The 15,115-nt window shown below is 40.4% G+C and overlaps 1 protein-coding gene across 2 annotated transcripts in view; it reads left to right on the top strand.

The window, feature by feature from the left end:
• KIF26A (kinesin family member 26A) overlaps window positions 1-15,115 on the top strand; it is a 136,522-nt gene that overhangs the window by 101,393 nt on the left and 20,014 nt on the right. For both annotated transcript variants that reach the window (XM_030558636.1, XM_030558635.1), the window contains exon 5: window positions 1,801-1,984. In XM_030558636.1, coding sequence (XP_030414496.1) covers window positions 1,801-1,984 — 184 coding nt within the window. The remainder of the gene's footprint in view (window positions 1-1,800; window positions 1,985-15,115) is intronic.

Raw genomic sequence — 15,115 nt, 5'->3', positions numbered from 1 at the left:
GCATTTCGGCAGCGATGCCTTTTGATGATGCCGCTTTTTGGTGGCATTTCGGTGGATGCTTGTCCGCCGGCCAGTACGCAGGGGCATGTAGATGCCCCTGTGGGCGCCATGGCACCTGCGGGCACCGCGTTGGGGACCGATGTAAATATGAAAAAATGCAACTGGCCATTGTGCTGATCTCTGTACAGAGAACACAGTCTATTGTTTAGAGCTAGGAGATCTGCATTCTAATTCCTGGCTCTGCTGCTGACTATCTGTATAACTTTGTGCAAGTTTGTGCCATATTCTAGAGATAATCCTGGGACAGGGCAGTTATGTGCCACCCCTTATGACACAACTTGTCTTGTAACCGTTCTCTGCTTCAGTTTCTCCATTTGTACGAGTATAATAATTGTTGCTTAAGAAGTGTGTTGCCAGACCTAATGTTTGTAAAGTACTTTGAGATCCTTGGATGAGAGGTGTGATACAAGTGTAAATTATTAACAATAAAATGATTAATACGAGGCTCATGCTCATAAAATAACGACTTTAGAGTGACAAGCTTTTGTATAATGGGCCCAATCCAGTGAATGATCCATCTTCGGAACTCCCTTTGACTTCGGTGGAATGCTGGTAAAGTTGAGCCCAAAGGTGTCAGCACTGTAACTTATTGCATCTTTACTTATTTTAATCTTAATAGTGGTGCAAACATTAAATTGAGCATCTCTTGGCACTGTTGCAGAATGTGTCTCTGTGTGCTCTCCACTGATGGTCTCTGGGTCAGATCCCACACTCCTTATTCAGGAAATCTGGCCAGTGAAGTTGGGAGATTTACTCGTATAAAAGTGTTCAGATGTGCAACCTGTGGATACGCTGGAAGACTGGTGAGCAGAATGGGTAAAATCCTAGTGCCACTGAAGTCAGTGGCAAACTCCCAGTGACTTCAGTGGAACCAGGATTTCGCTCTCTGGGCATGTGGAACATGCTCATGAATGTATCGCTTGTTTTAAGTTCACAGGTTGATTTTTAGAACATATGGGTTTTGCTCTAGAGCCCAAGTTTTATTTTGGTTCATTGATATCCTGCGTGGTGCCATCATTAAAGTTTAGCAGAAACCTTGATTCTAATCCCGCTCTTATTCACAAAGAACAGAGTTACAATTTTAATTGTACGTTTTAAATGTTTTCCTTCTTCATCTTTGTGTTTTGAAATTCTGCATTTCAAAAGCAGGATCATTGTTGTTTGGCACATTAAAGCATGTCTCTTTAACGGATTTTCCTTTTAATGAGGAAGAATGGAATTAAGGAGGAAAAACAAATCTGTCTTGAAGGGATTCTCTTTTATCTAACAGTTTTAAGTGCAGCCAATGGTAGAGAGTCGTGCACTCATCTGATTTGCAGTCTATTGGACTGTCATTTTTCTGTATTGGGTAACTTGTTAGTGTACAAAACATCACTTTCATAAATGTTATCACCAGGAAAGCCCATCTGGTCCTGCTAGTGACAAGGAATGATTTTAGGTTTTTATGATGTCAGTGAGATTTCAGCAGTCTTGGACTCATCTGCCAAGCTGTTGGAAAAAAAGTTAAAACTATAATTGGAACTCTGTTGGGGGAGAAATTAAATGAATATCTTGCCAACCATATTTCTGCCCATATTTCCTTCGATTAGTCTCCTGATGGTGTGTCCTTATGAAATCTGATTAGAATGAAATGACTTGATTTGTTAAACAGGCAGTGATGACAATGAACATCTGTTTTACTGCTCTAAATTGCATTGAGCTCATAGTAACATTGTCCTTTCTTGGTATTACTTTATACAGAGCAGCACAGAAGCTTAACCTGTCCTCGAAGAGAAAGAAATACCATCCGCCCCAGCCACGCTCACATGACTTCTCTGTCTATGCCACCAACTTTAGTGGCGTATTGCAGTTATGCTCTCCCCCAGCACCGCCGTGCCTTTTGAGAGCAGTGTCAAAAATCAAGGACAACCCTGGCATTGGAAAGGTAATTGAAGATCTCAGTCTCTTCACAATTTCTTAGCTAACTTTAAAGAGCCATACATTTTAAAGCATAGAGGCAGGGATTGGGTGGCTCAGGGGAGTGGTGCTGGGATACAGAGTCTTGAACATCTATTTAGATATGACTGCAAGTTGACTCTTGGGTGGCCTATAAAAATGAGTCGGTGGTCTCTGTCCAGATTCCAGTGGACAAGTGTCAACTTCATAAAAGTGAAAGGAGAGGAATAAGTGAGAGGAGAAACAGGCCTTCTGCCTCCAGCCCTGGACATCTGGCATCTTTTACAAGTGCTGAATTGTAAATTTTGCACTAATTTTACTTAAACAAAATCAATTAAAATGTAAGACAATTATTTAGTTTTATGTATATTTTTGACATGTTAAAAACACAAGCTACAGTGTCTGAATACTTATTTACATAGGTTACAAGAGATTAATATTTCAAGATGGACCTAGAGTACCTAACATGCAGAGAAGAGTTAAAAATGCACCTCAAGTAACCATACAAATCAATATTAACATAAATAAATTGTCTGCCTAAGTATTTTTAAATGATACTCAGTTGTATTGTATTCTGTTAAATCAGTGAGTTGAAGGAGATAAACGTTCTTGCCCTTGTATTTTTGCTAAATGGAAGCGAAATGACTGCAGCTTTACCCTTCTATGAGACAGGTTTTTAAGAGGCTGGAAATTTTACAAAGGTGAATATGATTTCTGCCCCTGATTTTTTTTTTCATATATGTGATAAGAAGCTGGCAGATGAATTTTTCAATGCAATAAATTAGCAAGTAGTTTAGTACCTCTTAGCTAGGAGTCAGTGCCGAGGGAAGGGAAAATTTAAGAGACTGTTTCTACGTGCAACATTTGCAACATATGCCATTTACCCTGTCAGCCTCTTCTCCTCCAGACTTAGGGCTAAGTTGTGGCATTAAGTCACATCCTTGTGTTAGGGATAGCGCAGAGTTATGTTGCCTTTGGGAGAGCTCAGCAAGATATTGTGTTTTATAAAATACAGTGTCCCTAGAGCTCGCAAATGCTCGTGGGGGCTGTTTCTGTGCACCTTAAAGGGCTTCAGACTGTGCATCCTTCCATAGCCAGCCAAATCTGACAATGGCCCTGCCTTCCTCCCATCCCTTTTGGTGGAGCTGGTAGTATTAACTACGACCACTCATTTTGCTGAGAGGAGTTCTCTTTTGTCCAATATCCTCAAATAGATAATCCAAATATAACTCATGATCACATACAGGATTCCAGATCAGTAAAATGTCAGGGGAATCCTGCATTTAAGATAATCTTGTACGGATCACTCTTCTGTCCGTAAGCGGAATGGAGCAGAGCAGGGGGCAGTAGGGTGACCAGATAGCAAGTGTAAAAAATCAGGACAGGGGGTGGGAGGTAATAGGTGACAAGTGTCTCTGCACGCTGCCCCTCTGAAGGCACCGCCCCTGCAGCTCCCATTGGCTGCAGTTCTCCGTTCCTGGGCAATGGGAGCTGCGGGGGTGCTGCTTGCAGGCAGGAGCAGCACGCGAAGACCCTTGCCTTCCTTCCCTCCCAGGGGCCTCAGGGGCGTGCTGGCTGGTTCTGGGAGTGGCGTGGGGCCGAGACAGGTAGAGAGCCTGGCTTAGCCCTGCTGCACCGCTGGACTTTCAGCAGCTGAAGATCACGATTGACTGTCAGAGGCTCCAGGATCGACCAGTCAGTTGCGATCAACCAGTTGGTGACCACTGCTTTAAGCATTGCTGTAAAGCAGTCCTTCACTGTGAAAACTTTTTAAAAAAACACTTTAAAACAAAAATACCTTAGCTGCTTGTAAAAAGCATGATTCTGCATAAAGGATGCCTCGTTTAACTTAATGATAATAGTCATTGGGCAGAGGAAGAGAATCAGCACGTGTATGTGCTATAACACTTGACGTTTATATCTCCACCCTTCCATATCAAAATGATAATGAGCAAGTAGTCTTTGGTGGCATTTATCCCACTGCACTGTAATACTCTTCCTTTATATTTTTCCCTTTCACCTGCTTGTTCTTTGTGGGTGGTAGATACAGCCTCAAGCTGATGATAGTTTTCTGGTGATGGTGACAGCAATGGGAATGAATAACCATTTGTTTCTCCCTCATTACTTTAAATATCAATGCAGTTAACAAACAACAAAAGTTGGCAAATGCTATAACTTCTCTGTTAACTGAAAAATCCTGTCTCCTCTTGCCATCATTGTACTTAATACTCTTCCTGCTCATCGACTTCTGCTTTTTCTTGCGGTCTGGAGAATAATACCAGATGGCTCACTCACACAGGGGATATGCTTTGCAGAAGCTGGACTCTGGCATATATTTTTCTTACTGGAACATCCAACATCTGTGTTTGTGGCTGGCTCCCTACTTTCTTTGACGGTTCCAGAGTCAGCTGTGTGCCTGGCCTCATTGCTGGCTGTGGTTCTGTGTATGTGGCTACCTTGGGTTAGGCAGCTGCTGGAGCAGCACTTTCCTTCCCGACCCCCAATTTCGTGCTATTTTGTTTCATACGGTTAGTCTTGCCTGAGTTGCCTTTAGTTCCTTTAAGTTCAGTGGTTGTTGAGGGTGCTGAGTACCTTCCAGGAGGTGCTCCGTACATTAAAAGATCCCACCCACAATGGATAAGATGTGTCTGTAAGTTGAAAACCAAATGTTTGCATTTCAGACTGGATAATTTAAACACAAGCCAGACGTGTATGTGCGTGGGGAGTGTCATATAACAGACCAATGTGAGTTTTCACTGGGGGAAAGTAATGTGCAAAACCCATGTTTCCCACTGTTAGAAGCCCTGTAATACTATGATCAGAATGTTAGCAACATAAACTGTGGTCTTTGATGGAAAGCTAATAGGAGTTCTGTGTGGAAGGGACTTTCAAAATCAGACCCTTTATTTACATGATGCAATGAAAACAGTGTGGCTAAAACTTTTGATTTTAGATCGAGTCACAGAAATTAGAGGTGAAAAACAGACGTAAGAGCTCTAGTCCACGTTCCCTGACTTCCCCCAGGTTCCAGTGCAATATTCTGCCATACAGTACATTTTCCAACACTTTGATATTGAGTCATGTAATAGTATAGTCAGATCATATTCAGCACTGACCTCAGTGGGAGTTCTGTGTTCAGAATGTTCAGTAGGAATCTGCATATGCAGGGTCAAAGGGGAGAGGCAAATGTTGCTGTGAATATAGAACGCTAATTCAACTAGCATAAAAATTACAACTACTTGTAGGGCAGAACATGGCTGCCATTTGGCACGTCTGATATTACCCAGTGATATTTAGGAGGCAAAGTGATTCTTTGCTTCTCCAACTGAAACCACAGGAGAACATTTTAAGGTAGGGAAAATGGGGCAGAACATCCATGATGAAGTCATTGTGGCTAAACCAGGGATGAATTTGATGCATTGTAATTACCTAATTTGTCCAGGTCAAATCATCCCTGCCCTTCAGTGGCCTCAAGTAGCCAGGGCTTTGGTTTTATGTCTCATCTCAAACACATCAACGTAGGTTCCTCTAGCACCATTCTAGAGTATTTTTAATTTTGATTTTCCCACAACAGTTGCACAGCACCTGTATTTTTCTTTGTAGGCATGTCATCCCACTGTGGACCATGCCTGACCTTGCTATAGCTAATGAGTTCAGGTGGGACCACAGTTCAAGGTGTTGTTACTGTGATGCTGTCTTAGCAGTCACCATGAGAGCTGCAGTGTAAGAAATGCTGTTGACTATAATTTACAAAGAAACACTGTAATAATTACAGAACATATCTTTTTCTTTGCTGCAGACACTCAGAAGAATCAGCTGCTTTGATCTTATGAACAGCATGGAATCTAAACATATGTTCTACAGTGAATCAAGCACATAATAATTAAATGACAGTCATTCATTGTATTTTTTGCTTAGTATTCTTTTCCTTGTGAGATACTTCTGATAAAGGACAGAAAGAACTAAAGAAACATATTACAAGTTGCAAGAATTTCTGCTCCCTAAAGTGTATGCATCTCTAAATTATCTTGTCAGATGAAATTTAGCTCTGTGATTGAGCTAGGAGAAAGGTTAACTTTTTAAACTTCAAAACTGTAGGGGGTTGCAGGAGTCCTGGAAAGGTAGTAATGGTTCACATTAGCATATTTACCACCGTTACAGCAAAGTGTACTGTACCCCAGGATGGCTAAATATTTTTTTTAAAATAGATAATTTAATATCAACATCTGGACTTTAAATTCCTGGTTTGACTGTGCATTTCCAAAACTGACCCATATTTTATGTCATGCCTAACATGGAAAATCCCTGGTCGCTGAGGCCTCAATTCAGCAAAGTGCTTAAGCATGTATTTATCTTTGAATAGGTGCTTAAGTCCCATTCATTGGCTTCAAAGTTAAGCTTGTGTTTATGTGTAATCCTGAATAGGGGTGCTTCCTGAATTGGGGCTTCAGGCAATGGGACTTAAGCAGTGACTTAAATTAAGCACATGCTTAAGTGCTTTGCTTAATGAAAGCTTGAATGTCTAGCTTAGGTTTTTCTGTACTGGCTGTCATATTGTAGAATCTAACTGCTTGGGCCCATCATTTGTGACTGAGGAGGGTCCTTTTGCTGGTTGGCTTGATGGAGTTTCTGGAGAGGAGAGGTTCCCCAAACCCTGTGAGCTCAGCAAAACCACTGATCTTAGGTGAGCATGCATGTGTGGAGAATTAGGGGAGAAGCCCAGAGTGCGGAGTAAACTGTGTTGGCTCAGTTTAGGTGCAGAATGAGAGGCTGCTGTTGAGAATTTGGCCTAAAGGTTGAAATTTTCTTTCAACCCAACTGCATTGCTCCTATTCACATGAGTGGGAAGTTCTGCTATGGGCTGATGGCAATATGTGGGCTTTGTGTGGATTGAATATAGTACTACTTGTAAATTATTTATTAAAGCAAATTTCAAATACTTTAAAAAGCATTTTCATTTCTGTTTTGTCTTCATTGTTTCCAGTGTTCTCTAAGGGGAAACCAGCCCAGATACACAGACGTGGTAGCTCTGCTCAACCTAGCCCCCTGTTAATAGCCGTGTGGACATTGTGGCACAGGCAGCTGCCGAAGTACAAGCCCGACTCACTGGCACCTAGCCTGTGCTGCTGTCCATGGCGCAACGTCCACACTGCTCTTTTTAAAGTGCTATGTTGAACAGAGAGAGCACATATCTGTCTGCCCAGTCCAGGAGGCACGCCCCTGGCTGCAGCATGGACATTGCCTTAGGAGTATCTTTTGTTCCATTCCAAAATCATCTATTCTCCCTGTTCATCAGCCTTGCAGCTGGAGAATGTGAATCTGCCCCAGAATGCAAATCCCTGATTTTACATCTAAGTCTTTTGTTTAGTGATAGATGGCCCAATATGTTTCTGTACCTACAGTGTAAAATTTACACATTGCCATAGGTGCTAACAAGTGGCTTGAATTTTCAATAACGTCAGGTGGAGGAAAAGTTTAAACGTTCTTAAGCTGTAACGGAAGGGTTTCCTTGGGACCTATGTTTAGTATAATAAGCTATCATTTACCCCTCCCAGGCATAAAAAATCCCATTGCAAATGGCATACTGTATTCTGAACAGAACTTCACTCACTACTGAAAAATGTTATGTAGCAAATTATGTATCTTACCCATGAATCTGCCGAAAACACCAGAGTCCAAATCATTTAGTTGAATCCTGCTTAAAAGGCGATGATCCCTATGCAGTATGAGTCTTTTAACTTAATCATTTTTGTGGTCTCACTGGGTGTTATTAAATTTAATGTCAGAATAGCGAGAAAGATGTCTGAAAGCCATTTCGTATTGTCATTGGAAAGAAGTTAGATTATGCTCAATTTCTGACATTAATGTGCTACTTAAGATAATTTATCATATTGTGGTATTAAAAAGACATCCTTTTTATGGTGGCTGCTACATAGCATTGTAATTTGTTATTTTTCTTCAGTGTGATAGGAAGCCTTTTTCATGCAAAATGTTTTTTCCGGGGTTCTGTTCAACACACTCTTTATAATACTGTGTCACTTACAAGAGTAACTTTAAGTGCTTGTCTCTTCCAAAGATCTTGTCAATTTTTGATGTTAGAGTGACAGAATCCTTCTATCTGAAACAATTGATGTGGAGCATTAAGAAGGAGAATTTGAATTCCCAAACTGGTGTCTTGGAAAGGCATATTCATATTTTCCTTCATTTTTTATTTGCTTTAGACATTTACTTTCATTTTTTTCCCCGAACCTATAGTCAAGGTACCTCTAACATGATTTACGGATGATGTAGACTTTTCTTAAGTGTACAGTATACAGTACTCACTTGTTCTTACAATAGTTTGATGAATAACAAATAGGTACTTAATTTTGCCATCTTTATTGCTGCTTGTTTCTAATGACTAAAGTGTTATTTCCAATATACATCATATGTCTTACTAAAAAGTCTTCAATCTACGTATGCAATTTTGTAGAACCCATGACATACAGATCCCTGCTGAAGGAACATACTAAACACAATGCAGAAAATTATATAAAAATACACTTCTTTATTTTTTCCCATGTTTAAAAATGGAATAGTTTTGTCTAGTATCATCTGGGAATATAGAAAGAATTCTTGCTTAATAGAGGCCATTTTCTAAAGAGTGCAATGTAGAAGTGCTTTTTTAGGTTCTCCCATGGGAGCTCAATGGTTTATGCTAGCCATAGCAGTTTTGCATATAAATTTGCTATATAATGGTAGTGGCAGTATATGAAAGGCTTGTAAGAACTACCCACAGTAAACCAATTTTGTAAGGGTTGTATATCTGTCAGTTACAATTAAATCCATGAAAAATATTGGCTCTGAACTAAGACTTCTTTAATTTGATTTACATAGTAGTTGAGAAATAAGCAATTTAATTGGAAAATGGCCAGTAATGAAAATGAATTCTGTGTAATTTCTTGGTGAGAAATCTTAATTCAGAATGGTGTATATATAAATAACTTCATTCTATTAATTTTCTATAACCCACCATTCTGAAAACATTGAACAAAATTAACTTCCCTTTCTGGACAATGCCTGTTATGAATGCAAGTTCCCAGGGAATATATATTGACTGTTCAAATATGATTATAATGATATTTATTGCTAAAGACCAAATTGTTCGTTCATTTTAAGGATTATGATACCGTGATCATGCTGCGCATCGCCAGAATTTCTAGAATAGATTCCAGTATAATGCCAGTATAATTTCTGAAATACAGACTAATAAAATGTTTAAAGCTCATTTTAATAGCAAGAGCTGGAACTGCAAACTCATACCAAAATGTTATAATTCTTTTTAGCATATGCTTCCTTGTTTTTCCTTCTTATTCTGTTTAATTTTAAACTCAGCGTCTCGGTAGGCTCCAGTCCAACTAAGCACTGAAGCACATGCATAACTTTAAACATGTGACTATGGTAGATCCCTTGACTTCAAAGGGATTATGCACATGTTTAAAGTTATGCATGAGCTTAAATATTTTGCTGAATTGGAGTCTTAATTCCTTCTGTATTCACATTACCAGTGAGCTGGTTATTCAGAGAATTAATGTTGTCTTTCCTTGTACATGGCCCTAAGGTTAAACACGTGAAATATTTGGTACCTCTTACTGGTCATCTGAAAAAATAATGGCTTCATTCTCTCCTGACTTGTATATTTTGTAGTGATTGCCTAAGGACACACTTGAAGTCTGTGGCAGACCTGGAAATGGAGTCCAGCATTCCTAGTTCTGTGTCTTAGCCACAAGGCCATCTTTCCTTCCTCTTTGATTTCAATTCAGCCTTGCCATCTTGCTTGATCATGTGGCACAATTCAGTGGGGTCAAGGATATCTTCCGCCTCTGCTCTTTCCTATCTGTACAATAGATCCTTTTTCATGACTGGCAGTGGGGAATTCTCTTCTATTCGATCTATCTGTTATAATGCTCGTTAGGATTGTGTTTTTGGCTTTGTTATCTTTTCCATCCCAGTTGGCACCTTTCTTTCTGAATTCACCTTTGGACATCACTTCTGTTGGGATCAGAATGCCTGCACTGATGCATCTTCATCCTCGATTTCTACCAGCTTCATATCTCATTGGCTTATGGCTTTGAGCTATCTTCCTTCAACTTAGAATATCCAAAATATATACCCTACTGATTGCTAAAATGAGCAGCCTCAGACAAAACTCCATCTCCATCTTGACCTAGGGCACCAATCTCGTATTCACTCCTACTTTCAGAAACCCTAGAGCTTTGACTTGACTTTTTCTTTTTTCTATGCCTGTTAATCTGCTACTGCCAAGTAGAAATATTTCCCATGTTCAACACCGTCTTGACTACTCTTACCCACCATTCCTTTGTCTCAGTTGCTGTAATTCTTTTCTTTTGTGTCCTGCCTAACTTCCAGCTCCAGTCTGTTTCAAACACAAAGGAAAGCCTGGAAGTCAGAATGCTGCCTTAGAGTTCTTTCTTGGATCCCTGTGCATTCTGGAATCAAGTACAGACTCTTTCAGATAGGTTTCAGGACACTTCATTGAATTGTTCCACTGCATGTGTTCAACCACATTGCTTCTATTTTCCAGCCCACTCTTTGGGTTTCTTGAACGTGGGGCTTCTTTCTGCTCCTCTTCCCTGTCTCTCCTCAAGCAGGTGGCAGATTTCTTTCCCTCTACACTTGAAAGAACCAACCTGACTTTCTTTGGAAACTGCCTCAAGACTCAGTTTTGCACTCTGGTCTAAGACTCATAACTCTCGCCTACCTTCCATAAAACAAACAAATCACACTCCCAGAGCCTCCCTGATTCCCCATGTGTAACTGTTCTCTACATAAATGACCTTAGTATCCTATTTTACACTGTGGGCTCAGTCATGCCACTGAGGCACAGACCTCATTGAGAACTGTGCATAGCTACTCAAAGTTCTCTCAGGCACTCCTCAGCACAGAGCGGGAATAGAGGAGTAGATGGGGCCCTACCTGGCCCTGTATCTGTGGATCTGATTAACCTGTGGATATGACCTACTCTTTAGAAATTGGCCCATACTGCAAAACTCAAGGATGTTTTGGATTCCTAGTTTTGGTCCAGAACTGTAAAATATGAGTCTGGTTCTGATCCGCCCAAAGTTCAAGAATGTTCAGATCTAGAGTTTTGGTTCAGGTGTCTCTCTCCCAAAAGCATCAACAACATCTGGGTGTACTGTCTGAGGCCATTCAAATATTCTGTAATATGTTTTCATATGGAAGGCTGTATATCAGGCTATATGAGAGCTAGCATTGTCATCTACACAGGTGGATTGTTTCTCTCTGGCTCTATGGAGCTTGAATATTGAGCCGCCGTCAGCCTTTGTCTGCTTACAAGTCTCCCTTAAATCTGTTGTTGTACATGCATAAAATAGCCTTTTAAACATTTTTTTTGCACACTTCAGCATCCTTCTACTTTGTTTGCTCTTACATGGTAGAAGTGAGTGAATTTCAGTGTGCAGATGTTTGCTTTGATAACCTTTCTTTTCCCTGACTCCTACAGTAGGCTGACAAATAGATATATGTTAAAGGAAAAAAACAAATCCCTGATTACTGTGAATCCTTCTCCCACCCTTGCCACTGACATTTACAGTCCCGCCCATTGTTGTACATGGGGCAGGCACACCCTGACCTCATGCCACCCATTTCCAGGGCTTTTCAATTTATTTATTTATTTATTTATTTTATTTGTTAAATTCTTCATCTCCTGTGGCATATTCAGGATATGTTTATCATCTTCTTTTCCCAAACGCTTTTGATTTTAATAGGATTTCCTTCAGTGATTCTGCTGACCTCCTGATTTCTGCAGAAACATGAATTTGGAAAGTTCAGCAGTTTTAATATTAACCTATGGTGTTCAAAACCCACGAGATCAGAGCCAGTTAATTAACAAGATACTTGACTGATTTGCGTGATACAGAAGGCTTCATGCTTAAAGAAAAATGAGTTATGTGGATGTGTAGTGATGTTTTATGTGTATATTTTATTTTAGGTTTGTTTGTAGAAATCAAATGGAGGTACAACCTCCCCCCCCATTCTTATTCCTTGTCCAATCATTGCAACTGGCCTCTTAGCCAATACTGACACCATCTCTCTCTAGATATATATTTGTATCCAACTTATAACCTTTTTTCCTACCCAGTGACACTGAAGAGAACAGTTATGTGATATGCCGTATTTTTTATAAAGAGGAAGAAAGGGAAAGAGAAAGAAAGGAAGCCACTAGAAACATTAAAACCTCAGCAGCATTACCATATGAGAGAAAATGTCAACATATGCTTCATTTAAAGGAATATAAAATTGGCAAAATCACAGATTGTTCTGTATGTTCCTATAGGGTAGGCTCTGAAACTGCAGCAACCTTAGTCTGCTGTTTGTGTGGTCATTGTGAGTACTGCAAGGGAGTGGGGTGTAAAATAGTTTATGGGAATAAATTAGCATTCCCACATTATTATTATTGTCCTCATCTTTGCTCAAGGGGTTGGCTCTCTCTCTCCTTGTTTGAGCCACTTTCTGAGGCCTGAAATGAGTATTCTGGAGCCAATATATCTTGTCTCGTGTGTTTATCTCTTCCGCTTTTTTCTCTGTCTGCTGTTGTCTCTCCTTTTGTCTCCTCCTTTCTTTCAGACCAACTTTCTTCCCTTCCTACTTGTTCCCTCTATCCCACTTCTAGACTCTCTGACTCTCTCATATTTTTACTATTCCATCCAGTGTGCTACTGGTACTTAATATCTTTATAGCTAGAAGAGAACCCCATTATAGCCTCTCTCGTGTACATCTAGGGTGTAATTCCAAGCCTGAAATGAACGCTGGTGCACTTAACTCTAGTTAGTTTTAAATTAGCTCACCTAGTTGTTTGGTATGCAAGTCACTGCTGCACCAAGGTAGCATTAAATCACCGCTCTTGTGAAAATATTTAATTTTGTAAGTGAATAAACGCATTTGACTGTATTGCAGGTATGATTGCTCCATTTCTACATTTGCTCAGCCATCAGTGTGCATAACCAGGATTGCCCATTTATGGACTAAGGGATTAATGAATTATGAAAGTTTGTATCTTGTGCTGAAAGATGGTGCATCACATTTTCCCTAGTTAAAATTGCTGTATTTGTGCAGTTGCTTTCAAACTTCTGGTTTGTTTATGCTTTTGCTTTACTTTTCTGGGTGGTGATGGCCTCAGGTACTGAAATGTGGATTTCTCCTTCTCTCCAATTGATTGGGCAGGCTATGACCTCGTGATGTCATGTTTAGCTCTGAGGCAATGAACTTGGGTTGTTGGGGTATCATCCACTCTCCTAGTTATGGGTCAAAATGTTTTTTTGTGATCGCCAAGCTCCTTCTTCCTGTGTTATTTTCTTTAATCCTCCCCACCCCATGCTCTCACATCTAGATGACTCTCTTTCCACTGGGAGTGGCTCTCTCCAGAGCACAGCATGCTGTTCCCAGGAGAGTCAGAGAGGGTCACACAAGAGAGATTCAATGGACTTAATCCTTACAGCAAGGAGTATGCTGCCTTTCTAGTGCTCCTAGATCTTGCATGTTATAAACTTATATTCCTACACAATAAAGCATTGTACTTTAGATAGACCAGTAATTATGAACCTCTGGGTTGCAATATGCCCGTGAATGACCACACAGGTCTCTAGGTGGGTTGACATAAACCTGCTCCTGACCTTCAGTCCCTTGAATCTGGGCCTGAGATGTTATATGAAACCATGTAACATTGTGCTGATTCTCATTGTGCCTCCTGTTATTCTACATGGCCCTTATCACTGCAGTATCTGAGCTCCAGGAAAGTGGGTACAAAGAATACCGGAGCGGCATCTCAGGAGGAACAGTGTGTGTGAGAAGTTGAATGTGGGGATGCTGGAGGACTCCTATGCTAGGCAGTCAGGAGAGCATTTTTTTCCTTTGTTTCTAATATCGTATTCTTCTTCCTTCTTAAGCCACATCTGTATCATAGCACAACCCTTGCAGCTGAGAATATGGACCTCGTCACACCTAAACTGTAGGACCTGGAGAAAGATACACATAGCAACAAAGTGTTCTGTGGTGTTCCCAGAAACACATGCCCGCATCCAAGATTAGCCATGAACCCCTTCCTCCCACGTGACTGGTCCATTACTATTGCAGTCCTTGCTCATGCTGGCGAGTGTTTACATGAGAAATTCTTTTCTACTCCCCAGTGAATTTAACGGGTCCACCCACATGAGTAAGAGTTGCATAGTTTCACCCTGCATTGTCAGGTGTATGGTCTTTCAACAGTGATGGGTAAGGCATAGCTGGGAGTAAAGCATAGCTGAATCACATTAGTTGTCACTTGGATTCATATGTACCTGGGAATAGGAAAATGTGGTTAATCTGAAGTCAACAGTTTTCTGCACACACACAAACCCAGTTGTTATGGACAAAACACGAAAAAAGATGGCACCTCCCCCCTCAATTGCTCTTGCAAGCTTACTTTCACTTTAAAAATGAGCATGACCCCGGAGGCCAGATAGACGTAGAATCTGATCCATTATGGTGAGAGATTTCAGTATCCTCTGGCTCCAGAGAGATGGACTTGAAAGGCTGACTTGATGCAAGTAGCTTTTTCTGAGGGTGAAACTGTTTGGTTAGGGACTAGCATGCTGCTACTGGAGGTAACGTGCAGCTGAGGTCATGAGCAAACCGATTTTCCTTTTATGCCAGTGCCTCCTGTGATAATCTAATATTTGGTCTAAGAGAGAAAGGAAAGTACAGTTTATAGATGCATTTTGAAAACAGCATACATTTTAAAGTTCTTTTTAATGAAGTGATTTTGAAGTGTGGTGGTTTTGGTTTTGGTTGTTTTTTTTTTTCATCAAGAAGGTTATTTACTGAACATCTTGGTGATATGTCAAGGTTGAGGGAAGCACTCTAGCACACAAAGCTAGCTTCATGCAGATTTTATGGGGAATCAGCCTTGAAGCTGTCACCTGTAATGCACTTTGCCTTTTGAAGCAGCTGTTTCATTTATTTTTAGGTTCGCTTATTTTCTAGGACTGTCTTTTCATATTCAGATCAGTACCAAAGAGAGAAGAAAGTAAAGCATTTAGATCAGGAGACCACTTACAAGGGT

This window comes from Gopherus evgoodei, chromosome 4 (genome assembly GCF_007399415.2).
Source record: "Gopherus evgoodei ecotype Sinaloan lineage chromosome 4, rGopEvg1_v1.p, whole genome shotgun sequence".
Taxonomy (NCBI): Eukaryota; Metazoa; Chordata; order Testudines; family Testudinidae; genus Gopherus; species Gopherus evgoodei.
Note: the sequence above shows the minus strand (reverse complement) of the source record. Positions and strands in the feature narration are given on the sequence as shown.